The 27,712-nt window shown below is 45.0% G+C and overlaps 1 protein-coding gene across 3 annotated transcripts in view; it reads left to right on the top strand.

Annotated features, from left to right (window-relative positions):
• LOC108133741 (dipeptidyl peptidase 4) overlaps positions 1-27,712 on the top strand; it is a 225,790-nt gene that overhangs the window by 60,600 nt on the left and 137,478 nt on the right. For 2 of the 3 annotated variants that reach the window (XM_070278427.1, XM_070278428.1), the window contains one exon: positions 5,375-5,425. The exons of the other annotated variant lie outside the window; for it this stretch is intronic. In XM_070278427.1, the coding sequence (XP_070134528.1) occupies positions 5,375-5,425 (51 nt within the window). The remainder of the gene's footprint in view (positions 1-5,374; positions 5,426-27,712) is intronic. 3 annotated transcript variants of the gene reach the window in all.

The raw sequence follows: 27,712 nt of genomic DNA, 5'->3' as shown, positions 1-27,712 counted from the left end.
TCGATCTCGATACTTTCAAGCCCCAGATGGTGCCTACCGTCGAATTCCTTTTCCGGAAACCATACTGCTTTTCCAGCACCAGCACCTCCTCCGCTGTGACCCCTCCACCGACTCCACTTCGTAGACTTCTATGGTCGGGCGATTCCCTCCGTCTGCTAGGGAAAAGGACGTCAGTTATAGCCTTCAATCAGAGGGAGATGGAGGCTGGTTTTCCACAGTTAACTTTTTAGTTACTATTTAAAAGGCCTGACCCCACGGGCTTTGTCGCACCGCTTGAAGAATTCATCTCCCTTGCTATCCCGTAGTACTTTTTTAATACTGTTAGTACTTTACTCCTCGTGAGAGAAGCTGGGGCTAAATTGAAGCTGTCTATCCATGTACCTCCCAACTGAATTCGCCTCTCCTTACTCGTTGGTTCGTCCGCGGTAGTTTTAAATATTCAAGGCGTCCTTGCCTGAAATATCGGCTACCCAGTCCGACATGATCCATTGCAGTACAGCTCGTTAAGGATGGCCATGACTGTTCTCAATTCCCCTAAACTGTGCAGAAAGAGGTCCTCGTTGAGGTTGATTCAGCTTAAGCTGTATCAGTTCTATCCTTTGTTTTCTTTTATTGACTCTGATATTGACAAACCTCTGTTTTTGCCTCCGGCTTGCCTGCATCGATGGGGCTTCCAAGAGTCTTGCTGAGACCTTCCTGCAACTCCGGCATCCTGCCGAACATCCTCTACATTTTGAGGTTAATACTATAACCGCAATAACCTCTTTGCTGAAAATTGTTCTCTGGGATCGCCTCCAGCTCCGACAGCACGCCGGCGCATAGGTGTTCGTTTATAGCTGTAGTCCTCTTTGTCGGAGTCGTTTTCTGGGGTTCCAAAGGACTTATTTGATATCTTAGCCTGCAGGATACCTGCAGGAAGATTTCCTTCCTACAGGATACCTATAGCCAGGTTTGCAGGTAAAAAAAGTGAAGGAGCAAAGAGAAAGCAGTTAGACCACAAGCTCTGTCTCTCGGGTCCTACGACATCCTATGGGGTCTTTGGAGCCAACCAGCTGGGAAAACGGAAAAATGTCAATGTTACGTGAAATCACCGGGAAAATGTTACGTGAAATCGGTGTCGAGTAATGCTTTTCATCAGTGTTCGTCTTTCAGAATTTTGGATATGGGATGTGCATCAATTAGAGCATTTCTATATTTATCATAAAGCTTAGAGGCCCACACGACCGAGGGGCGCTCGAGAAACGGGTAATTAGTGTATATTAAGCTATTTGTAAATTATTAAATTACTGTGCATATATACTGTGCATATGTCGAACTACAATAGCTAAGGAATAGACGACTAGAGTTTCTGGTCCTTCCATTGGGAATGTTAAAATTTAATCGTGTTAGCTGGCTATCTACATTCTCATTGATGAGGTTATGTAGGAAAACTACACCGAGCATTGTCCTACGATAGGTTAAACTTGGTAAGTTTATTAGTAAGAGTCTACTAGTATAAAATGGAATGGATTTGCATCCCAGTTAAGACCTCTAAGTGAAAAAAAATAAGAAATTCTTTAATCAAGTTTCTGTAAAGGTTTAGGGAGTTTACTACGTAGCCCCATAGTATTCTGATAGGTAAGTGCTAATAACGATTAATTGTAGGGGGGCGTGGTTGCCGCAAAAGATTCCAGGAGTAGAAATGTTGAATAAAAAGTCGGGGGCGTCTTCCAGTGAATATAACGCGGTCAGCTTTATTGGGCTGCTTACAAGAGAATACTGAACTTAACTTAGCAAGAAAACAGGCCACGGTAATAGAAAAAATACGATCGACGACGGCCCACGAAGGAGCGAGAGCGCAAAGAGGGGCGAGCGCGGATGCGCTTTTCAGCGCGGGTGCGCTCTTCAGTGCTGGTGCGCTCTTCAGCGCGGGTGCGCTCTTAAAGTTGCGGCACAACGGCCCCTTACGTAAACACCCTCCCCCCCCCCCCCCCCTTGCAATCGCTCGGGTTGCAACAGATCCCTCGTCGCTAGCTATGCGTCACTGCAGCTAGAGGGCGTACACGGGTCGATGAAGGCCCCCGTGTCGAAGATCCGGGTCCCGGTGTTGTCGCTGTTCCGGTTCAGCAGCGACGATAGGGTGGGCGCAGCGACCGCGTCCTGCGAGGGCCCTCGAGGAGAGGCGGAAAATTGCGTAGGCGTGGATGACGCGGGCGGACGAGCGGTGGACGGCACCCGATGGGTGGCGGGCCCGGATCAGTCTGATCATCAGCTGGTTGCCACCGTGCAGCGTGGTGCGATGTGTAAATCGAAGAAGGAGTCGAGACAGAATTGTGCTCGCATCCTGAATCGAAACCCTGAACCAGTGAGTCACCGAGGCTGCGGGCAACTCGTGCGGAAAAAACAGACACGCTGCGGGGGCTAGCTGGAGACAATGGGCCTGTCAGCACCCATCCCAAAATGGTCTCCTGACTGAGAAGCGACCCGCAGATATTAGCCTTGGAATTACCGAGGAGAATGGACGGAAGAATGTCAGCTTCTAATAACACATCGATTTGGGAGCTCTCAAAGAAGTTGGGGTCCGCCAGGGGAATGTCGGGCAGCCCCTTGAGAAGATATCGCGAAATCGGATATGACGGCAGATTTCCTTCCAACTGCGGAAGAACGTAAGCCGCAGTCTCTAATTGTAGCCCGGGTCTAGACAGCGACCGAATGGAGAAATGGCACAATTTAGTAGACTGCGTGGAAATGGTCTGATTAGGGCCGGAAACTTGTGCGTGAATTGTCTTGAAGGGAAACTTGACAAGGTTTAACAGTCGTTCCGTTATGAAAGTCGCTTCGGACCCTGAGTCTATCAGTGCTCGTGCCTGGACGGTGCACCCCAAATGGCACACGGTGATAAGGGCCCTGCCCAATAGGACGGCTCCTGACCCGGAAGCGAAACACACCTGCACATTCGACTGATCCTCTGAGCCGTTTGTTGACGTAGGCGGACTTGGAGCGGTTGCGACTGGATTGCCGCGGTGCAAGAGGGTGTGGTGACTGCTGTGGCATGTGAAGCAGGTATGGGCGCTCGGGCAGCCTCGATGCTGGTGGCCTCGGGCAAAACAGTTTAGACATAACTTCTTCCTTTTAATGTAGTCCGAGCGCCCATTTACGTCCATTTCTAGGAACCGCGGACATAAGCGAATGGGGTGGTTCTTCCTCGAACAGAGATCGCAACCCTTGGGGCCTGGAACTCGAGTCTCGTATGAGTTAAGCCTCCGAGCAGGGGCAATAGGAATTCCCGACCCTGGCGGAAGTTGCCCGGAGCCACTAGACCTGACGTCGTCGATTGCCTTTAGAGTGCGATGGCGCTCTGTCAAGAAGTTGTCTAATTCCATCCATGTTGGAATTTCGGCCATATTATGGACGGATTGCTCCCACATAGAAAGTGTGACCTTGGGGAGCTTAGACGAAATCATAAACACCAGGAGGCAGTCCCAAGCCTCAACATTGATGGCGGACATTGCTAGGGCTGTCAGACAACTCTGAATGGTGGCTTGCAGCTCTTTCAGCGCGACCCCGGACTCTTGAGAAATAGCCTGGAGGTTGAAAAGGATTTTCAACTGGCTATTGATCAGTAGCCGCCGGTTCTCAAAGCGGTCTGTGAGGCTTTGCCAAGCGACGACAAACCCCTCATGGGTAAGCGGAGCCTTAGAGACAATGGCGTGGGCGTCTCCACTTGTTTTGGACAGTAAGTGGAACAACCTCTCTACCGGGGTGAGCCGCGAGTTTTGGATGTAAATGGCCGTAAACAAGTCTCTGAAGGTGGGCCACCGAAGATAATCACCCGCGAAGACCTCGGTATCCACCGGAGGTAACCGGCAGCCTGTAGGCGCGGGCGTGTGGATATTGACGAAAGCCTGAGTGGATTGGGAAGCAATTTTCTCCCGAAGCTGGGCAATACATCTCGAATAGATGGAGTAGCAGTAGTTGTACTTCGATTCCAGCACGGTCGAGGTGGCCACATTGTCGTCTGACACGGCTAGTAAATCGGAGCAGCTCTCATAGCTTTTCTCCACCTTCTCCCACAGTGCCCGAATTTGGTCCCGATGGACCTCGGAAATGTATTGGGAGCCTCCTTCCGTTTCTCTGGCGCCCGGAGTATTTATGTTAGCCTCAAATTGGCTAATTCGATCCGTTGTGGCGATGAACTTTTTCAGCGCCACGTCGACCGCACTTTGAGCCATTTTTTTTGGAGGAACGAGTCTGCCTCTGTGAAGGACCGGGGATTGTATTGACGGATTCGTCACTCTTTGCCCTTGGAATGGCACTGTACGCCTTAGGCTTTAAAAGAGGCGTCCGCGGAGAAGCGGATTGAGATCTGTCCAGACGGATGGTTGGGATCGGACGTGGCTTTTGGTCGTCTCCCGTGGGCATTCTCAGACACCAATTCGCTGGTCAGAACTAGTCGACTGACGCGCGCACTGGGTGCCTCGTACGAAGCGGTAGCCGGTCACTAATGTGATGAGACCGGTGAGATCGCGGACGAATTGCGATTGCAAGGCCAAGTGGGAATTAGAAGCGCCGATGTCGAGAGGAACGTCGGATGCGGCACAATTCGGATGTGGGAGAAACTTCAGGAAGCCAAAAAAAAACCCAGAAGGGCCAAGGTTCGTTGAGATTCTAGGCGGATTTTGCCAGATGCGGAGTAGAAGCAGCGTTAGGAAAATGACGGAACGGAAAATGGACAAGGCCCGGAAAATTCGTGATCGTTCGGAAAAATAATTGATGACTGTCTATATATGTCTGTATATTTCGACCAGTATGGCTCGTACGTAAATATTCAATTCCTGACTATTTTCGAATTTGCGGAGCCGGAAAGGTGGACTTGACCTTGGCTTGGATTGAACACAGAGAAAGAAAAAATAAATAATTAATTTTTGCCTAAGTGGCGGATTTAATTATTATGGAAACAGACGGGTGGAGTTGAAAATTTCAATTCTTAATCAATGGAGGTTAAGGAACCCGAAGCTGGAACGGTGGAATTGAAACCGCGGCTTGGTTCAGAAAGAAGATCGACAATTAAATTATTTAATTATAATTTCTTTTTCGATAATTAAATTTTCGACTTTAATTATTGAGTGGCCGGAAAGGTGAATTAAAAACCCTGGCCCTTTGCTCGGACGGAAAATACGAATTAAATAAATTTTTGTAGTTATAATTATAAATAAATAAATTTATAATTAATTGATTTTTTTTTTTAATTTGTTTGGTTATATATTTCCTGAAATTGGAGGCAGAAAATATTGAGAAATATATGGGCATGCATGCAAGTAGGGCAAGGGCATGTGGGGCATATGATGGCACAGTGGAACGTCGATAAGTGGACTGTATAGGTTAAATTTTATAGGTTATATATTTCCTGAAATTGGAGGCAGAAAATATATGGACATGCATGCAGGTACGGATATGGTATATGTAAGGGCATGGGGGCATATGTTGGCACAGTGGAGCGTTGATAAGTGGACTGTATAACTGGGGGAACAGAGAAGTTATGTGGTGCAAAAAATGACACTGATTGGGGAAGAAAAGAAACAAATATTACGACAGCGGCGGACTGTTTGGTGAACTTGGAAATTTCCGGAACTAATTCACACCGGCTGGCCAATATTAATTATGCCTTCTTTTTGTCACCACACAATTTCACTGTTCACTTGCGAATTTTTCGCGGATTAATTGCACCAAAAAAATATGTATGTATGTGGCACATATTCCTCGCCCGTTGGCAAGCGAATGGATAACGGAGAGGCCGAAAACGGCGAGGAATATGGGCAGCACACAAAACGGAGACGGATGGAAAAAATTTGCAGAATTTGAAGACGAAGAAGAGTAGAAAATCTCAAATTGCCGTTGTGTCGGAAAACTCGTACTTGGAGTTGACACGGAGGGAAAAACAATCTTGCAGCAGTGTGACCGAAATTTAATGTTCGGATCACTGCTGAAGATCGGCAGAGAGACGGAGACGGAAAAATGTACTTATCTTTTGGCGGAACAAGGCCTGGACTACTGGTAGAAAATATCCAAAAGGGATCCAAAATATCCTGAATATCCGGCTCGAAGGACCAATGTTTGTAGGGGGGCGTGGTTGCCGCAAAAGATTCCAGGAGTAGAAATGTTGAATAAAAAGTCGGGGGCGTCTTCCAGTGAACTTAACTTACCAAGAAAAAAGGCCACGGTAATAGAAAAAATACGATCGACGACGGCCGACGAAGGAGCGAGAGCGCAAAGAGGGGAGAGCGCGGGTGCGCTCTTCAGTGCTGGTGCGCTCTTCAGCGGGGGTGCGCTCTTAAAGTTGCGGCACAACGGCCCCCCACGTAAGCAACGATATTAGTTTTTGGATTGGTGGACGAAAAAGAGGTGGAAGGTTGGACCGTGGTTCCAATATGGGGAAGGGGCGTAGAAGGGGCATAGAAAATTTATCTGCCCCGCTCACGTACAGTATAAACGTATGAAACGTCATGTTCTCAGCCTACATTCTGCGATACGTGGTCAGTTACCATTCTCCAATCCGACGTCCAGAACAGCTACCTTTGTTGCTGGTCTTTCCATAACGCCATACTGCTTCCGATGGTGATTGGAGATACCTCCTCAAACCATTTGGTGCGCCTAGTTAATACGGGCGCATACACCTTAAGCCATCGTTGCCAAAAGCGGTCTCCGAAGCGTTGAGTCTTGTTCCATCTACTCTTCAGATCCATCCCCACTTTGGGCAGCGGCTTATATTCGTTCGCGGATCCTAGTAGCAAGTGGTTTGGAGTTTGGGCGGCGTCATCCTCGGAATCCAGACTTACGAACGTAAGAGGTCGTGAGTTGATGATAAATTGTGCCTCCTTCAATTGAAAGAGTAACTTGGGAAACTTGGGAGTCTCTCCCATGTTCCACACATGTGCGGTGCTCCTGGTGGCTTGAATCGCCGATCTCAAACTGCACCGCGCGCAACGTCAGACAGGTGAATAGAGCTACCCATATCTTCTCTTTGCGCCGGCCGACGTTTGCCAAAAATGGGCAAAAATAGTCAAAGCGTGTATAAGTGAACTACCTTTCGAAGCTTCCAACTCTTGCTTTCGGGATCGGCGCCATCTGGGGTGGTCTGGAAACGGCTCTGTCAATCTTGCATCGTTGGCATGTGTTTCGTACAGATTTATGCAGTACTCGTAGCCGGCTGATATAAAAAGAATTTTTGATGTCGTTGTTTACAGTCTTATGAGCAAGATGGTGATACTTTTCGCGAAAGCTTCTAACTATGAGGTCGGTTATCCGGCATCCTGGAGCTGGTATGATGGCATCCTCAGCTATGTCAACTGCGTTCAGTTTGCCTCTAGTTCGTTGTTCTGCATCGTTGTCTAGGTATGCGTTCAATCCGGCCAATCTGCTTCCCTTGAGGAGCGCCGGTGCCGCGGATAACGTTTTTACTTATTATGCGAAGGCGATGGCTTGAGATTGCTTGTATAGCAGCATCGCAGCATCCCATACGAGCCTTTTCTTGTTCGGCTTGGATTCAGCGCTATGAATATCGGCCGATACCATGTACGGCTGTTCGCCCGGCTGGTTTCTTCCTCGGATAGCTAACCGCGTATCCTTTGTCTAGGAGGTTCCAGATTTGGGCGTCAATCTTTTCGTTTAGATGGGGTTCCTGAGAGACCTTTTTCCTCATTCAGGTAAGGCGCTTCAGAGCGTTACCCCGGCTCTCAGGGAGTTTGTCGATGCCACCGCGCCCCGGAAGTCCACCTTCATATTATCCAGACTTCTTTTGGCAGGTGATTTCCAGAATCTTCACTGCCAGCTTATCTTCAGCTAAGTATAGCTTTCGTGGTACGAGTGCATCAAGGTTGAAATGTTCCTTGATGTCGTCATGAAGTACTTACCAGTCGCAGTCGCAGTGGTGCATAAAAATGGATCGTTGTGGGTTCGCCGATCCTTGGATGCTCCATCTTAGCATGCACTTCGATGCTATCGGCTCGTTTCATTTTCCTTCGCGGATCTTGCGAGGGACTGGCAGCTTCCAGTTATTTGTTCCGATTAGCAAAGTCGGCTGGGCAGACTAGGACTGTAGCGGCAATTCTCTCAAACGCTGGAATCTGTCGCATAGCTCTTTCATATTGACTCTCTGTCTCGGTAATGCTAGGTTCTGAACGATCTGGACGTTGTCCTATCAGTAAACCTTATTGCAGTTCATTTCCGAGATTTGGACGGATGCACTCTAAAATCGAGTCGTCTCTCCGGTCCACTGCAAACACATTGGCGCTGCCTGGCCTTGTTTTCCCTGTCTTTGGAATACGGATGCATCTGCTAAGGTCACGGATGATCCTTCATCTAGAAAGGCTTAGATCTCGGTCTGCCTGCTGCCGTAATGCAGCTTGACTGGAATGATGCAAAAAAACTTACTTCCGTGATGGTCGTCTTGATGCGTACTCACGTGACTCTGTGGTCTGTCTTGGCCGATTTGTGTTGGGAACATTTTCTGTATAAAGTAACTCATGGTGTCTTCTTGTAAAGGCATTAATTCCACAGTTCCCGGTTCGGCATCTGTTCCGGTGTACCTTGAGGCAGCAGAAACATGCTTAACCCGCTCTGATTACCTTTCTGTGCTTACTGTGCTCAGCGTCAAGGTTCAAGAATAACTGGCATTGTGCTGGGCTATGACTCGTGTCGCCGCAAGCTACGTACCTCAATTGAACTTGCTGCTGAGCTGCTTCAGTCGGGATCGCGTTCGAACGTGTTTGTCCTCGTTATGGTCCAGGCTCAACTGCGTCTCCCTTGTCCGGGCGGCGCTTGTTGTGGGAATTAACTGCGCCCGTTTTGTAAAACGATGGCGCCACCACTAATGACGCTGCCTCTGCGGTTTTGTATAGCCAATCACTGAATGCCTTGACTGCGGCCACTCTATCGTCGCGGAATTGCATTGCCCAGCATAGCTTGTGTTGGTTGGGAAGCTTATCAACCAACTCCTTGATTATCATGGGATTGTTGAGATGCGTCTTCAGATCACACGCCTTCAGAGTCGCACAGACGTTTCAAACTGCTAGCGCGTACTCTATTTTTATTTTTTTTTTTTTTACCGGTCTTTCAGAATTTACAATGGCTAAGGAAAAGAGGACTCCGTCTAATAGGAATGTTAAAATTTAAGCGTGTTAGTAAATGCTGGCTATCTACATTCCTGTTAATAAGGTTATGCAGAAAAACTACACCAAGCATTGTTCTACGATTTGTTAAGCTAGGTAAGTTTATAAGTAAAAATTACTACTGTAGGATGGAAGCTGAAGATTTGCATCCCAGTATAGACTTCTAAGTGCGAATATTAAAAAAATCTTTTGAACGGATTCTATGCGGTCCTTATGTACTCCATATTGGGGACTCCAGACACATGAACCGTACTCTATTGTCGGACGGACCAAAGAAATGAATAATGTTTTGGTTATGTATGGGTCATTAAATTCTTTTGACCACTTTTTAATAAAACCAAGGACTCCTTTAGCCTTTTTAACCATAAAGGAAATATTGTCGGCAAATTTAAGTTTAATGTCTAATAGGACACCGAGATTATTAACCTGAGTTAATTTTTCTAAGGCAATCCCGTAAAGAAAATATGTAGCCTGCAGAGGGCAAGAACGATAAAAATACATAAGATTGCATTTTGATCCATTAAGTATTAAATCGTTAGCTAAACACAATTTTTGAAAGTTATCAGGGTCAGACTGAAGACTGCATTGGGCAGAGATGGATTTGTACTGAAGGCAAAGCTTTACATCATCTGCATACATAACAACTAGAGAGTTCGTTAAAGCAGGGGGCAAGTCATTTATAAAAAGCGTGAATAATAGCGGGCCAAGATGACTTCCTTGAGGGACGCCGGATGTAGCACGGACCAGACGGGACTGTATGTTTTTAAATAAGACTCTTTGTGTCCTTCCATCTAGGTAGCTGGAGATCCACGTTAAGAGGTCTTTAGGAAAACCCAGCATATTCAGTTTACTCAACAAGAGTGAGTGATTAACTGAATCAAATGCTTTGCTGAAGTCTGTGTAAATTACATCGGTTTAATATCCCTTACAAAAGCCATCTATGACAAAGGATGTCAACTCTAAGTAAAGTAAAACCTCCAATCTGTCTTTTGGTGGTGCCAGTCTTCGCACCTTTTCCACCATTCTCTATAATGTGTGCTCTGGTTTGCCAAAGAACATCTTCAAAGTGCTGCTGACTTCTGGGACAAGTTTAGAAAGTAGGAGTTTATCTCTAACCAGGTGACCATGCAATGTGGCGTCTGCTTTTCTTCTTCTTAACTGCGTGCTTACTGGGCCTAGTCTGTGGCTGGTAGGGACGCAACGCCTTACTTCTGCCTTTACCCGCAAAAGTCTTTTCCTCCGCTCAGGTCCGGAGTTCTGGTTTTCCCCAAAAATTACGTGCTCAATTCAACCTAGCTCTTGGCTGCTAGGGACGCTACGCCTTCGCTTTCGTTTTTCCAAATATGTATTTGTCGCCGGCAGTCGGTCTAGCTGTTGTATGCTAGCGACGCGACGCTGCTTCTTCGCGTCAATCAGCAGGTAATGAAGTTTTTAGAAGAAGTTTTTTGGAAACGTTGGGATTGGGGCGAGGTTGCTACCAAATTTTTTGAGCCAACATGGATTCGGTTTATTTTTCCTTTATTCTTACTCCAATCAATGCTGTGAGACGTGCGCTAAAAAACTTCGTCCGTTTCACTCGCCTCGCTAGCTTCCCCCAGCGATGGCAGACGCCACGTTTTTCCGTTTTTTTTTTTTTTTTTTTTTTATTATCAATTAATCAATAGTTATATTTAAAATCTGTCCGGAGTTATGGACAATAATTACATTTTATAATGGGACCTTAACTTAATGAAATATTGAGTAGTAAAATGTTTGCTTATCCTAGGAAACTAATTTTAACAGTAAACCTTAGCGATATAATTCAAGTTATTTATTGTCGGGCCCTTTAGTGGGCCTTGTTGGTTTTACAACTGCAGCTCAGTCCCGCTCGCCCGAGTGGCAGAGGTCCAGTGGGTGGGTCCGTTTCAGCCTCCTTGTGGTGTAGCTGTTGTCCAAAAGATTGATGGCCTCAGGGTTAGGATGTCGGTCCAGCCTTTCCACGTACCTATTGGCGAATCGCTGAACTTCTTCGCTCACATATGGGACTCTCAGTTGGGCGTGGATTGTCGCATTGTCGTGGAACGGATGAGCTCCAGTTAAAGTTCTTAGGGCCTTGTTTTGGGCGATCTGGATGATCCTTCGGTTGCTTAGACACGCCGTCCCCCATAGCTTGATACCATAGGTCCAGACTGGCTTTACAATGGCCTTATATATAAGGAGCTTGGTTCTTTGCTTCAGTCTGGACCTCCTTCCAATGAGCCAGTTGAGCTGACGTAGCTTGATCCGGATATGCGTCCGTTTGCGCAGCAAGTGAGTTTTTCAGGTGAGCCTTCTATCCAGGGTCATACCCAGATATTTGGGTGTAGGGCTGGCTGGAATTGGGGTGCCTCCGAGACTGATTCCAGAATAGTCGCCTCTCCTCATTGTAAACGTCGTTTGGCCTGACTTCTCATGGTTGACGGCGATGTTCCACCTTCGAGGCCACGGGTCGAGGATGTCCAGCTGGCGTTGGAGTCTTGCAGAAGCCTCCTCTGGCAAGATTGAAGGGGCCAAAAATGCCGTGTCGTCGGCATAAGTAGCCACTAGAAGGCCCTCCTCTTCAGCGACAGGCATGTCGGCTGTGTACATGGTGTACAGGATGGGACCAAGTACACTGCCCTGCGGAACTCCAGCTTCAATGGGCCTGTACTCCGATGTAGCATTTCCGCTTCTGACCCTAAACTTCCTGTCGATCAAGTACGAGTTAAGGAAATCGTAATACTGTTGTGGCAGGTTCCTCTTGAGCTTCGCTTTTAGACCAGGGTGCCAGACCCTGTCAAACGCCTGCTTGACATCCAGGAAAACAGCACAGCAGTAATGTTTTCTTTCGAGGCTGTCCAGGATTTTTGCCACGATCCTGTGGCATTGCTCGGGGGTGGAGTGGGAGCGCCTGAAACCAAACTGGTGATCTGGGATCAAACCAGCATCGGATGAGCTCCAGTTAAAGTTCTTAGGGCCTTGTTTTGGGCAATCTGGATGACCCTTCGGTTGCTTAGACACGCCGTCCCCCATAGCTGGATACCATAGGTCTGCACAAAAATACTCTCTCGAGTATTTTGGACATTACAGACAGTAAACTAATCGACCTATATGAGGCGAGATTAGTTTCAGGCTTTCCAGGCTTAGGGATCAGGATGACCTCCGCCTGTTTCCAGCAAGTGTCCACTCTCTAGGCACGCATTATAGATCCTTGTGAGCCTCCTTATTCCTGAAGGTGGGAGATGCTTGACCGCGAGTGCCTCTATCCCATTTGCACCCGGAGATTTTTTGGCGTTGAGGCCTGACACCCCCTCCTTGACCTCTTCCTCCGATACGGGCTCCATCTGGCTAAGGTTCGTGGGTGATAGGGCCAGTACGAACTCCGTTTCTGCTCTGTCCTCTTCCGTGCACATGTTGAATGGCTTGAAGGCTGCTTCGAGGTGAGCAGCAAAAGCATCGGCCCTTTCCTGATCCGAACGACACCATCCACCGTCGGATTTTCGTATTTGGGCGACCCTTTGCTTGGGACGCTTTAAATGGCGGGTTAAGTTCCACAAGTTATGTTGGGGGTCCCCAGGCTCGACCTGGCGCAGGTACTCTTCGAATGCGCAAGTCCGCAACCTCTGCAGCAGCTTCTTGAGTTTTTTGATTGCACGATTGAAAGCTGTTTTATCGCTGGGGTACCTGGTTTGGAACCAAATCCTTCTCCGTCGTCTCTTCTCATTGAGGAGTGCAGCCACTTCAGGAGACCACAGGTGTAAATGCCTTTGCAACTTCCTATTGTTGCATGGAGCCCTAGGAGTTGCAATTAAGGCAGCGTTGTGCATCTCTTGAGTGAGATTCTCAACAGCCTGATCGATACCAGCACCCGTGCTAAGGTCTGGCTGCGCGCTCTCTAGGGCGTTCTCCATCCACTCGGAGTAGCTCTCTATGCTGGTGCGAGGTCTGATCATCCTGAGTCGGGTGACTTTCTTCTCTACAGGGGTGTTAATGTGGAGTTCCACCGCACTGTGATCGGAGAAGAGATCTTTATTTGCCGAGCAGGCTATGGAGTCCGGATGGATTCCATGGGAGATGGCGAAGTCGAGAAGGTCCGGCAGTCGTTGGGGGTCTGTGGGCCAATACGTGGGCTCTCCAGTTGAATGGCAGTTATAGGCTCTGCGCTGTATGCATTTGAATAATGCAGTACCTTTGGGATTACTCACTCCCGAGCCCCACCAAGGATTCTTGGCGTTAAAGTCTCCTGCGACGATGAATTTGTCGCCCATATCACTCAGCAGGAGGTCGAACTGGCCTTCCGAGACTTTATGTTGTGGGGGTATATATGCAGACGCAATGGTGATTTTTCCCAAAGGAGTGGAGACGGAAATTCTGGCGCACTGGATCCAGTCTTCCTTGAGTATTGCTATGTCGTTGTAGTCAATGCTGGCCTTGACTATGATCGCCGCTCCTCTGTGTCCTCTTCCGCTAGGATGGTCTGCATGTATTACGTCATATCCGTGCAATTTCAGGAATGGCTTATGGGTGAAATGGGTTTCTGCTATAAGCAGTATGTCGATGCATTGAGTGTGTATAAAATGTTCCATCTCAAGCCTGTTTTGGACAAGTCCGTTAGCGTTCCAAAAGGCTACGTACAGGCCTATTTGCTGCATACTTGAGAGAGGATGGAGCTCATCATAGCTGTCATTCGCTCGAATATTTTGTCCATTACTCTCTCAAGAAGGTTTTCCACCCTCGTCATAAATGCCGCCATCTGGTCTGCTTGTGGCATCCCCTGTGCTGTCGCTGGTGTCTGTGAAGGCCAGGCTCCTCCTTTAACTATGTCAGCATAGCTTCTGGCTGTGGTGTCCGTAATTGGATATGGCTGAGGGGGTGGGTACGCTAAGCGGCGTGGTTGAGGTGGTCGTGGTTCCTTAGGAGCCATGCAGGCCTTGGCTTTCTTGTAAGCCGGACATCCTTTGTACGACGCAGGATGGGCCCCGTGACAGTGCACGCATTTAGCCGCTTCCTCACGTGTCTTCTTAAACTCGCTTGTGCTGTGATGATCGCCGCATTTAACACAGCGATGCTGCAGCTTGCAGTATCGCTGACTGTGCCCAAATCCTTGGCACCGGTAGCATTGCGGCACATCATGGAAATTGCGTGGAGGTTCGACAGTGACCACAGAGTGGCAGACTCTCTTGACATTGAAGATCTCCTTATTGTTGCTGGACGGCTCCAGATTGACAAAGAAGATCGACATCGGTGTTTTGGAGATGTGCCCTACGGCATTGCGCACATTTCGGACCACGTGTCCTTGTAGCCGGAAGTCCGCTTTAATGTCATCGATGTCAGTGGTATGATGCAGACCTTTCACAACAACTCGATAGGCTCTATCTTCCTTGTGCTGGAACGTATAGTACCTTTTCCCGGCACTATCGAGGTGGGATTTGAGGGCAGAGTTCGACTCCCTATCCGGCATCATAATCCTCAACTGATTGTCTCTGGCGGCTTTGTAGGAGAAGTCCTTCTTTTTGCCAACGATGTCCTCGATGCAGGAAATTAGAGCAGCAATGTTAGAGACATCTGGGATAAAAATCGGTGGTGGCTTGATTTCCTTCTTCTTGGGGGACTTAGAAGACATAAGTACCTCTTCATCATCGACCGCTTCCGTGCCGTTGTCTAAAACTTCATCTTCAAGATCAGATAGAATAGCATAATAATTACTTTCAATATAAGTCTTCAATGCCGGTTTCATATAGTAATGTAGATCCAAAGTAATGTAGATCCTCAAAGAAAATCCTTTTAGTTTAGCTAATTCAGACATTGTAGATATTCGTAGCAAATTCTTTACAGATTGGACAGTCTGCAGCTCCGCCAAGGTCAGCCGATTTCACACCTGCCTCCCACGAATCTCGGTGTTGAGATGTCCTCTTATTGCGAGAAGGCAATCTGTATTTTGTTCTACGCTGTTTTCCAATTATTAAGCCATTGGTTATGCAAGTCATTGGCTAAGCCATTAAAAATCTTTCCTTTAATGACCTTCTAGGCTCAATAAGTCAACCAGCTTGGGGTCGTCTGGGCTCACAGCTTTGTAATGAATGCATGAATGCTAGCTGGGACACTAATGGGGCATGAGTCATTCCATTCTCAACCGCAAAAACAAAAACCATTCAGCGATTTCAATGCTTTAGTCAGCTCGGAGTCCGAAAGTGTTTTTGACTTAACGGTGCTCTCTGATGCAGTAAATTGAGGCGAGTTTGAAAACTACTTGCTTAATTTAAACCTAGCGGTTTAAAGAACCTCAGTTACTTAAGAATTATTTGTCTTTAACTTCTTAATGCAACTAGCCCCCAGTTAACATATCGTCCACGTAAAAGTCAGACCCAAAAATTTCGCCAGCTCGAGGGAGAGCATTTTTTGTGGATTGCTGGTGATGGAATGGTGCTGATGGGTCCATTTACCATTACTTGGCGATACGTCTTTTTTAAGTCGGCTGTCAAGGCAAGTCGAAACTTATGAAGAGTTGAATATATAAGTCGTTTGGGCACATCTCTGTAGATGTCTTATAAGACGCATCAAAAACGACTCGTATTTTTGCCGATGTTCTTTGAGGCCGTAAGACATAATGGTGGGATAAAACATAGTTTGGAGTAGGAAGAACGTTGCCACTACATTCAAGATACATTTTGTTTAAATTCGGAACACAAGACAATCTTGTGTCGATACATTTTGTTTAAATTCGGAACACAAGACAATCTTGTCTCGAGCGACTAAAAACGGCATTCAACAAGTTCGCCAAACGCTTGGATCAGATTTATAGGAGTGTTTATCTGATAATGGTAATAACATTACTTACATAACTCTGGTCCTGGCGACAAAATCGTATTGGGAGAACTTACTTTTTCAAACGACCAGAATTTTTTCAAATTGGTATCTATCCATTTATTTATCTTGGCATTTCAGGCTAGAGACAGACTGTTGATGAGTTGAGGACTTTCCATATATTTTTCCGATACTATCCAAGGAGAGCTTTTTTAAGAATGGGATGGTAAAAAAAATCTCTGTATGAAATATGATAAATCTCAATCTTTCACGATCACTTGCTGGTCAGGGTGATAACCCGAAATTGTTCTCTAAATCAGTGGTCGGCACCCCAATACATTGATATGATTTTACCGCATTAGTGTTAGTAACGAGTAGCAGAAAGTAGGCTTTGAGCATGACGTTTCACACATTTATACTGTGTGTGTGTGACAGAGCTCGGGCAGAGAAATTTCCTATGCCCCCGAAATAGGGCCGTGCCGACCTCTGCTCTAAATCCAAAAGTCGAACGGAAATTCACTACCATTAATTATGGACTACAGCATAGTGTGTATCTTTTTCTTTTGATGTGAAGTAGCTTGACCAATTCCAAGCAACTTAATGCACGATTCCTTCCTAACCATCTGTAAGTGTTGAGCAAGATCTTCAGAAATCAAATTAAATTGTGACCCAATGTCAAAAAATGCTCGTGCCAATATGTGACTTTTTTTAAAGAACGCTTACGATCGCTTACGATCACCAGGAGGAAGATTTTCATTTGAAGGTTCACTGACAGTAAATCAGAAGTTTTTGGTGCGATCTTGTAAAAATTTAAAATCTAGTTGATTTGTACTTCGCAACCGTGTGACCTTTTCGCAGACAATTTATACAAAGGGAGGCTGACTTTATAAACTAAAACTTTTGCTGTACACCGAGCGAACGGACTATACTACCGTTCCGTTTTAATAGCCTCTAAGGTATTTGTAATTAGCAGAGGATTAGACACACTAACTTCTATTGAGATGCTTGCTGAACCCAGCAGGGTTTTGGTTTGCCAGAAGACAGGTGCTGGTATCTACGATCTAATAATTTTTTAAAAATCTGACTACAGCGGCAATTCCTCACATGAATCTTCCCATTTTTTTCTCGTCACTGGATCCACTGTACTCAAAAATAAATGAATAATCATTGAGTTTGGAACTTCAGTACCATCACCTATGCATAATAATGATCCATTAACTTTTTTTTTTTATTATGACAGGGCTGAATTTTTTAAAAACTTTCCAACAGCGACAACCATTAAATATTGTGACAGAAGACTTGGCTATATGTAACTTATAGTTAGAGGTGGAATAAGAGAAATAAGAATAAGAATGTCTAAGAGTTATTCCGGGTGAGGTCCAGCGGGTGAGTTCACTGTCCGCTGTTGTCGAAGAGGGTGGTCGCCAACTCGTTGGGGTGGTTAGGGTGGTATATACTTGCTGCTGCTTCTCTGTATCTCCTCCTTCATCCATCAAGCCAAGCACCTCGTGGATTGGTTGTCGTGGTAGACGTGGGCCCCAGTACGGAGGGCTTTATTTTCAAATGTCTGGATATTTCGAATATTAGTATTGCTGGCCGTGCCCCAAAGTTGGATCCCGAATGTCCAAATTGACCGAATAATCGCCTTGTAGATTAGGATTTTCTCAGCTTCGACCTCCTACCCATCAGCCAATAGTACGCCTTTAATCCTACTCACACTGATTTACTTTTTGACTAGGTGAGGTAAGCCACCTTCCAAGTAAGCCTCCTGTCTAGCGTGAAGCCCAGGTATCTTGGGTTTTCTACCTGCGTGATAGGGAGTTGTTGAGGTGGACCGGTGGGCAATTTCCTGGACAGAGAGAAAATGTGGTGGCGGTGGATATATCGGTATTCACTTGAATATTCCACCTTCTCTGCCAAAAATCTAGTTTCTCCTGCATGACAGCAGAAGGCGGTATCGTCCGCATAGGTGGCTGTCATTATGTTACGTGTAGACATTGTTTAATAAAGGATCCAGCACGCTCCCTTGGGGGACTCCGGCGCGGACCTTCCTGAATCCGAAAGTATCCTCTTCGCATATGACCGCAAATTTGCGGTCCTTCAGGAGCGATTCCAGGATAAGGTAGTAAGCTCTGGTCACAATAGTCTTCAATTTAAGCAGGACTCCGGAGTGCTAGACTCGGTCGAAGGATTTTTCTACATCCAGCATTACAGCCAGGCAAAACTTCTTGATTTCGAAGGCGTCCAGGATATACTCCACCACTTTGTGGCATTATTCCGGGGTTCCGTGGGACCGGCTGAAGAAAAACTGGTGATTGGGTATCAGACCAGCCTCGTCCAGCCCTCTTTTGAGTATTTTGGAGAGTATCGATAAAGGACTAGTCGGACGATAAGCGGTAAGATCGGCTTCGGGTTTTCGGGGCTTAGGTATCATGGTTACCTGAGTATTTCTCCAGTTGGTCGGAAAGTACCCAATCTCTAAGCATCTATTGTAAATTTTCGTCACTATATTGATGCTTGGAGGTAGCAGGAGTTTTAATGAGGTTGCATTGATGCCATCATCGCCCGGAGTCTTGTTGTTGCTCAAAACTGAAATCCGTCTTCCGTCACAGGTTCTGCCAAGAGTCATTCAGTTTCCGCTTTCTCTTCTGGCGAGCAGCGGTAGAGAGGGGTGAATACGCTTTCCAGGTGTTTGGCGAACGCGTTGGGTCGGTCTGACCTGCACCAACTGACTCTATTCAGGTTGGTCTTGTCCCTCGGATTTCTGGACAGTATCCAAACCCGCCTGAGTCACCGCTTTTCCACCTTGAGAGCCGTGACGTCTGGATATCCCTGTCAGTGGCTCTCGGGCGGTTGGAAAGCTTTGTTTTGATTTGTGCGGTCAGTTCCTCTACGGACGCGTCAATCTGGTCGGGGGATTCCAGAGTTGTGTTAAGATCCGCGGCAAAGCACATCCAGGACTGGAATTTCCTGATGTTGGTCATAAGCTGGTCATCATACATGTGCTTCTTCCGGGCCGTGATGATAAGTCTGAGTATGCGAAGTGAACTCCCTCTAAAATGGCGGCCAGGAAATTGCAGCTTCTGCCCCCAGCCCCCAAATCTGATAAGTCTCCACAAGTCACTCCTTATGCGACGCCACTAAGCTGAACGCGCAGGCTTAGATGGACCATACCTTACCAACGCGGATTTGGCTCTGAACTTTCCAACATGTAAGGGATAGAGTCAAACCTAGTATGAACCCGACTGCGCCCAGAAGTACCCATGGGATCAAAGACACCACACAGCACCATTGCACAACTCCCAAGAACGACGGCTCAGGAGTTGGGACCCCTTTAAATGATTACATCGATAAAAAACCGAGAAAGGAGAAAGCTAACTTCGGGCGGAGCTTAAGTTATTATGCCCTTTCTTTTAAGATCGGATATATATGGAAAATACTGGCCGATCCTTGTGAGAATTTCACAATAAAAACCAATTATTAAAATACAAAATTTTAAAAAGTCTCAAGCTTCTATGGACAAATACGCCAAGATGGAAATGCGCCTCGTCCGAAAAGATGACTTTTCGTCCAAATCTGATTTGTTACTTTGGAAGTAAATTTTACCATTTCCCAGCGTTGTTCGTTCGAGAAGCGTTCCATTTACCATTACCATCTATCAACCGGAGTTGATATACTGAACAACTACCAATATGCGACTGACATATGTGGTGACGTTCTCGAAATAACTATTAGTTCAAAAAGTGACCGCTACGTGGCCCACCCTGTATGACAGCTTAGGATATAGACAGCCGATCCTTATGAAATTGGTAGGTCGGATTATTTGGCAAAAAATAGAATCTTTGGAAAGTTCAAACCGTCTATTTTTAAAAACTGTGGTCATTTCCGTTCTTTCAGTTGCGTTCCGGTAGTCGGGCGACACAATTGGGTGAGCCCTATAAAATATGGTATGTTATACTAAGGTTATAGCATTTCCGATCAATCATTTAGTTATCTGGCAACTTTAGGATGTTGTCGACCTATCCTGGCCGTTCAGACTTATATACTGTGCCAAGAAGAGTGTGTGCAAAGTTTCAAGTCGATAGCTTTAAAACTGAGAGACTTGTACGCGTAGAAATTAAAAGACAGACAGACGGACATGCTTAAATCAACAATATATAAACTTTATGACGTCGGTGATGACTGCTTCACTGCGTTGCACATTTGTCCAAAATTATAATACCCTCTGCAAGGGTATAAAAATATGAACGGAGAGGCAGGTTTCGCGAAAAGCTGCAACATAATCAGATCAACTACATAGAAGCAGGAAGAAAGCTACATAGACTGAAGGAAGCAGTATTGAGGATTAGAAAGGCCCAGAAGGGAGACTTACTTCTTCAGCTTCATAAATCAGGAAAAGACACAGCTGGAAAGCACTAGTATCCGAAACGAAAGGGAACCAGGTGGAAGTGAGTTCTACTTCCACATTCCACATAGAACTCGAGTGCCGGAATTTGGACGAGATAGCCACAAAGAAAGAGGTATCGAAAGCCATTGGGATGCTGGTAGAATCTCCACGGCTGCCAGCGACCGACATCCTTTTAATGAAGGCGTTTTAAGGAAGGGAAGACGTAGACATCCTTAATAAGAATGCCTGCAGGTTAAGCTCGAAAAGCATGGAAAGCTAAAGGTAGGCTGGGAGCGGTGCAGACTTAGGGAAAGGATGAGCGTCACCAAGTGCTTCAGATACCTGGAATTTGGGAACATGGCGAAACAATGCCACAGTGTAATCGATCGATCACTCAGGAGCCTGAGATGTGGCAAGGACGGCCCTTTACCTAAAGACTTAGACTAAATATCCAAAGTTTGCGTTCTGCACCAACGCCGGGAACGAAAACGGACACATAGCTGACCTGGGAAATGTCCGATATTCACAAAGAAAAACACACAACCAGCGATGGCTTCTTTCGGGCTAAAATTAATGGTGTCACATTTTACAGCTTCTACGCCCGCCGAGATGAGACATCTAGCGCTACCTAACTATACTAAGGAGTTTTGTTGCGGACGCAAGAGGCAGATCGCCGGTGGTCATTGGAGGAGAAATTAACGCCTGGTCTCCGGAGTGGGGAAGCCAAGCATTGAAAGAGAGGGACACCAGCATCTTGGAACACTTTGCGGCACTAGAAGTGGTCCTGGTCAATCGAGGTAAAAAGCTGACGTATAGCAAGGCTGGGCGAGGATTGATTAACGAAATCCCTTTTGTAAGCAGCCCATTAATAAGAAAATGCGATTGTGCGAACAAACGCGAGTGTTTGAAAAAGATCTGCGACGAGGCAGAGCTCGACCTATGGGGAACAGCCTATAAGGCCTTTATGAGAAAGATTAGGGGCAGGAAGACCTAAGGCCAACATGCTTACCCTACTAAGAAAAAAAAGAAAACTCTTTGTTACCGAAGCACCCGCCAAAAAGGGAAATTTTACCAGCTGACGGTAAGGAGCCATTTGCGCCAGTAACGGGAGATCCCGAATAACGCACAAAGGTTGACGATAGAAAGACTCAAGGACCAAGCGGAGTTCTAAATGCTGTTGAAGCCAGAGGTCTTGCAGGAGCAATGCAGGAAAAACCGGAAGTCTTGGGTGGAACCTTCAACAAGTCTCTCCAGGATGGCACATTTCCAAAAATGTTGAAGATTGAGAACCTGATTCTGCTGCCATAAAGGAACAAGGCGACAGAACCCCATCAGGATGCAGCCCCATATGTCCCCTAGACACGGTAGGGAAAGTCCTTGAGATGACCATCGCTACTTGCATCTCAAAATTCGCTGAGGACAAAAAAATGCTCTCGTTCAATCAGTCTGGATTCTGAAAAGTACGCTCTACGGTTGACACCATCAAAAAAACTCATGAGGTGACAGTAGGTGTTCCGCAAGGATCGGCCCTCGGACCGCTTCATTAGAACATCATGTACGATGAAGTAATTAGGACCAAGCTACCAGAGGGGTGCAAACTTATCGGCTTCGCGGACGACCTGGTCCTAGTCATGGTGGCCCTGAGCAAAGCAAGGACGTTGGAAGCAAGGCGAATGAAGCCTGAAGCCTATATCTGACTACGGACTGGAATTGCCAGCTCACAAAACAGAGGCGGCTCTCTTCACGAGCAGGAATAAGGTGGAGTTTATTACCATTCAAGTAGGCCATTAGAGGCATAAGGAGGCAATTAATTACCGAGGGGTTATGTTTATCAACATGTTGTCCTAAGTTACGTGGAGTACGTTACCATAAGAGGACCAGGGATCTAATGTGCATTTTTACGGATGCTGTCAAACATGGGAGACTCAAAAGAAGGCAGGAGACGCCTCGTAGCCAAAGTCATGACGTTGGTGTTGCTGTACGCAGCGCCCATGAGCTGCTTCAGTCAGAAGACACCAAGGGCTTAGGAGGAAGCTAGGGGCATTCTACCTACTAGCGGCCCTACGGGTCATTACAGGGCTCAGAACAATCTCGGAGGAAGCTGCTCTCGATTTTGTATGAATGATCCCTATCGATATTCTAGCAAATGATGTGGAAGAAATCTACGCAATCACTCAACAACGGGGAGGAACACATTCCGGGAGGCCATTAGAGAGTCCGCCCGATAAGAGGCATTATCCATATGGCAGGAGAGGTGGGATTCAACGACCAAAGGCATCTACCCCACACACAGGGTAATTCCTAACATCCAGAAGTGGATGGGCTAGGTAAGTTACCAACTTACCAAGTTTCTTTCAAGCCACGGTGGGTAAAGAAAATACCTCCACAGATTTGGGCATGATGAAAGCCCAGAGCCCAACTGCCTAGGAACAGAAGAGGACCCATAGAACATCCTCAACAACTCTAGGATCACAACCCAGCAGCTTATAAATTTTATGTATACCTTAGAAGACCAAGCCAGTAGAAAGTTTATACACAGGGCGACTTAAGAAGGCATAATAATGAACGTCGCTGGAAAAAGAATTCCTAGATTAGGCAACACTTTCCCGTGAAGTAATACTTTTCAGTAGTTACGCGGGGTCTGTGGTGTGTGCGAGGGTGTTGCACGTACGTAGGCTAGAAACGCCGGTGAATCGTGCATGCTATTTGTACGGGTCAATCGTATCTAGGATAGATTTTCACTTCCATGGCGCAATTAAAAAAAATATATATATATGTGTGCGTTCAATTTTGTTTCGAAGCCAGCTAAAATTTTTGATTTTAGATTCATGAATTGATTGATGGGTTACCAATATGTGATTGGACCGCAAACACAAAAATAATGGTTCTCCATTAATTATAATGCTTTATAATTAATAAAAAAATAGAAAGTTAAATCTACAATCCGCCAAGTCGCAGCCCTCGCAAAAAATCTAAAGTCCACCGACACTCCATCAATCATACGATCAACCTGCGTTCTTGCATCTTGTCTAGTACACAGCTTATTCTTTAATACGTCGCTGCACGAACATAAAAGTAACACCGGCCAAGAAACTTTCCAACAGTTATTTCTAAAGAAGAACTAAATATATAAAGACACGAAATGTTTTATCACAGACGGATTATTTCGAGTAAGCTGCCTTTTCGGTAGAGTATTTCAGCAATATTGAGCAGTCTCGTGGAATCCTTACGGATTCATCTGCAGCATTTACAGCCAAAGCACATGCTACCCGTTAATGCATGTAAATTAGCTCATTTGAGCAAAGAGCGCCACACGGTTTTCATAGACAGCCTCTACACAATAGACAGCCTCTACGGACTGCTGATTGGATTTGTAGTATTTGTTTCGGTCTACTTCCTTCCTAGTAGTAGAGTTCTAGTAGAGATTTTAGCTGAGTCGATGTCCGATTCCATGTTAAGCTCCGGGGCGAGTTCTATGTGGGCACTCATGTACTTTTGTATTAAAGCCAGTTCGTTTTTGGCGACATCAGGCTGAAGAGGTTTTCGGGTATTTTTGGGCTTTGAAGAAGCGTTAAAAGTACAGGCGAGTGGTCTGATTATAAGTCCGAGACTGCTTTGGCACTTATTAGATTGCTAGTTATGTTTTTTGTCACCGCAAAATCAATAAGGTCTGGGAGCTTGCGTGAGTCTGTTGGCCAGTATGTGGGACCTTCAGGGGAAACATAGTCCAGTTTATATCTCACATTTATAATTGCATTGTACAATTGCCTTCCTTTTGGAGTCAATTGACGTAATCCCCAGTGCGCATGTTCGGCATGGTTGTCTCCTGCCGCTATAAAACGATCCCCAAGTGAATTATAGAAGTCCATAAATTGTACTTCCGAGATCCCGAAACGAGGAGGGCAGTAAGCGGCAGCGATTAACAGGCTTCCGTTATTTGACTGAATTTGTATCGATGTGGCCTGCAAGAAGTTATGCCGTTAAACACCATTGGCGTTCCAAATGGATATTCGTAGAGTCTGCAAAGATTATTTAAACTGTTCTGCTACGAGTAGTTGTATTACCATGTTCTGGTTTTGAACAATTGTTTGCATGGTCTTTTGTCGAATATCATAAATGACATAAGCTCCATCATACTTTGTTGGAGGGTAAGCATCAAAGTTTCCGTTTTACTATAAGGATGTTCTGGGGCCTGTTGAACGCTTTGTGAGGTAGGCTGAATTGGATTTTCCATTCCAGATCGTAGCTTTGGCGAAGAAGACGTCTGGCGTAGTTTTTGACGCAATGTACGCATTCTGTGGATTTTGGTTGCGCGTTGCGGTCGCGTGACGCATGCGATTCTTTAACTTCTTGTACACCATACATCCTCTATAGTTTGCCGTATGGTCGCCTCCGCCGTTTTCATATTTATTCACGGTACTGTCCTTGTTTGTAGTGCAAAGAGCGGTGCTGTGGGTGTCCCCGGAGATTACACAGACAGCCTGAAGTGTGCAGTATGACCTAGTGCTCATACTCTTGGCAATTAGTGCATTGCCCTGAGCCGTGGCGTTTATGTGGCTCTTCAAAAGTGATTCTCCGATGCAAAAGATATAACAGCTTGTAGATTGGATGGACTTCGTTCTTCTTCAGCGACCTGCTTTCTGGCTCGAGCTCGACCTTGAAGAGGGGTTGTGACTCTTTGTCTTTATTTAGAATGTTAATTACATTCTTGGCGGCAAGGCCTTTTTCTTTAAGGCGGTAATATCGGGTTTGATTCCCTTTACTACCACTTGTAGGTCTTTACTGCTTTTCAGCGTTACTGCTTACTGCTTTTTACTATTTTTTCGGAGCACGACAAAACGGCGGTGTCCGTATTTCCCACCTCAGCTATCTGGACACCCTACCTATAAAGTATATATAATCTTGATAAGGATCAACTCCTGAGTAAATAGAAGCATTTCCGTCTGTCTGTCTGTCTGTTTCTACGCGAATTAGTCTCTCAGTTTTAAAGCTATCGTCTTGAAACTTAACTCACACCCTTCTTTCCTTTTCACGCAGTTTATAAGCTCGAACCGACGGAATGCTGCCGACTATATCCTATAGCTGCCATATAACTGATTGATCGGAAATGCCATACCTTTGCTGTTTGAAGAGTTAGAGAGTTAAGATTTTCTTGAGATTTCATTTTTGGCAAAATAATACGACCCACCAAATTTCATAAGGATCTGTTCATATAGCTTAGCTATCGGAAATGGCGCAATGTTGCTATTTTTGAATATTAAAGCTTGGGACATTTTTTACATTTTGTATTCTTATAAATTGGTTTTACAAAAAAATATTGAGATACTTACTGCAAGGGTATATAAATTTCAGCTTCGCCCGAAGATAGATTTCCTTTCAAACAGAAAACAAGACCTGGTTAATTTAGTGAAATAAAATATAAAGTATGTTTTCTAGCAAAACATACAAAAATTATGCTCAACCATTTTTTTAAATTTTGGTTTCCTAACAAAAACAAAAAAAAGTGTATTTTTGGTTTTTTGCTCCAAAATTAAACGCTTTTCTTAAAAATTGTGGTTCGAAAACTGATTTCTAGTAGTTGAGCTTTTGTGGCAAAGAAAAAAAATGTTTTTAGAATTTTTCTCTTAATTATTTAAATTTTTTTACCTTTAAACGAATAGGAATTATTTATATATAAATTAAGATTTTTTAGTTTATGTTTTGTTAATAAGTTCTATTTATTCGGTCCGCTGTCTAGCGTGCCCGATTAATTATATAATAATTATCCACGTGATTTTTGTGAGTTGAGATTTTTATTACGAGGCCAAATATCGACTGACTGTACAGAAATTGTTCTTATCTTTAATGCTAAATCTGTTAACGAAAACAAGAACCGAAATGTTTTTATCTCTAAAGCTCGCCTTACCACTACCCAAATTCATTGCGGTCGGGTCTTATATGTCCAAATATGTTATATTTTTAAATATCCGATTTTATGTATATTAACTAAATTTGCCGCGATTGTGTTAACTCCTCCCTCTCTAAGTCGAAGGCTGTCCACAGACTTCTTAAAATTGACTGTGAGGACTTGAACGACGATCTAATTTGAAACTGTTTCTCTGGATAGAATTGGTGACGTATTTTGATTTCTTCTTCACCGATTAATCCCGTACTGGTATTGCGTCTAGCCATAAATGGTAATTCTTGGGTTTCAGTTTCATCGCTGATTTTCGTAGGTGTAGGTGAGAGGCAAGGTCCTGGAGATAGTCGTATCGAAGTCAACAAACCCCTTTATTGTAACTGTGGTCATGTCTATGATCAGGTCCCATTGTCGGTTTTACTGCTTGACTTGAAAATGTTTAGGATTCCGTTTTATATACCGTGTAGTTTTTGTAAGCATCTTACATAAAACAGCTAATAACAGTAAGTATTCATTGCGGCGTTGCAGCATCTTAAATATTAGATATTTTAAGCTTTATATACTAATTAAATTAAAAAATTATAATTACGAGAATATGAAAGCGATTTATATTAAGTTTGTTTTTGCGGTCTTAGTAGAACGCTAATTGAATGAATAAATTTGTTAAAAAAAACTCTGGTTTCGTAAACTTAAAATTTGTGAAATCATTGGTGTGTATCATTTCTTGTATACCAAGGTGTAGTTGAATTTATTTATAGTAAGATTTGTCAAATGTTTAATTGATAATCGTTTGCCAATCTTGTTACTTGTATTTAATCTGCATTCGTGAAATGTGTGAATCTGCATTGAAGAAAGCAGGCTAGCTTTCTTGACGGTTGTCAGCCCAAAAGATAAACAACAAGACTAAAGAATTTAAACGATTAATTGATGTTCAATGATTTTAACGTAAATTATCTTTATGAACGACCCTCCCTTTTATGAGGATCGTTGTCCCAAGGTCTGCTTCGATCGTTTCTGTCCTATATAGGGGAGAAGGTTTATTTCCCAGACGTTTGTTCAACTTGACTAGGACGTTTTCTCCCACCTCAAAAGTTCTGTCTCGTCTTGTTTCGTTTATCCTTCTTAGCTGTATCTCCTGACCTTATTTAACTTTTCCTTTGATTTCATGTGCAAATTCGGGAGAAATTGAAAGAATGATGTCGATCGTTCTTTTATCTATTACTGAATGAACTGTTTTGTTGTATTCTATATTTGCCTGATGTATGAGGTTGACCGTATCACTCATGCCTCTTTTAAGTTTCAGGCAGCGTGCTTTTTCTAAAAGTGTGCTGTGGAACCTTTCCACCTGCCCATTTGAAGTGGAGTGATGGTGGGTTTGCTTTCTCAACATCAAATCTATTTGAAAGAAGTGACCTGATTTACTGGGAATTTATAGACGGTTCATTGTCACAAAATATTGTCTTTGAATGAGGATAGAAG

The sequence above is a fragment of the Drosophila bipectinata genome, chromosome 2R, assembly GCF_030179905.1.
Source record: "Drosophila bipectinata strain 14024-0381.07 chromosome 2R, DbipHiC1v2, whole genome shotgun sequence".
NCBI lineage: Eukaryota > Metazoa > Arthropoda > Insecta > Diptera > Drosophilidae > Drosophila > Drosophila bipectinata.
Note: the sequence above shows the minus strand (reverse complement) of the source record. Positions and strands in the feature narration are given on the sequence as shown.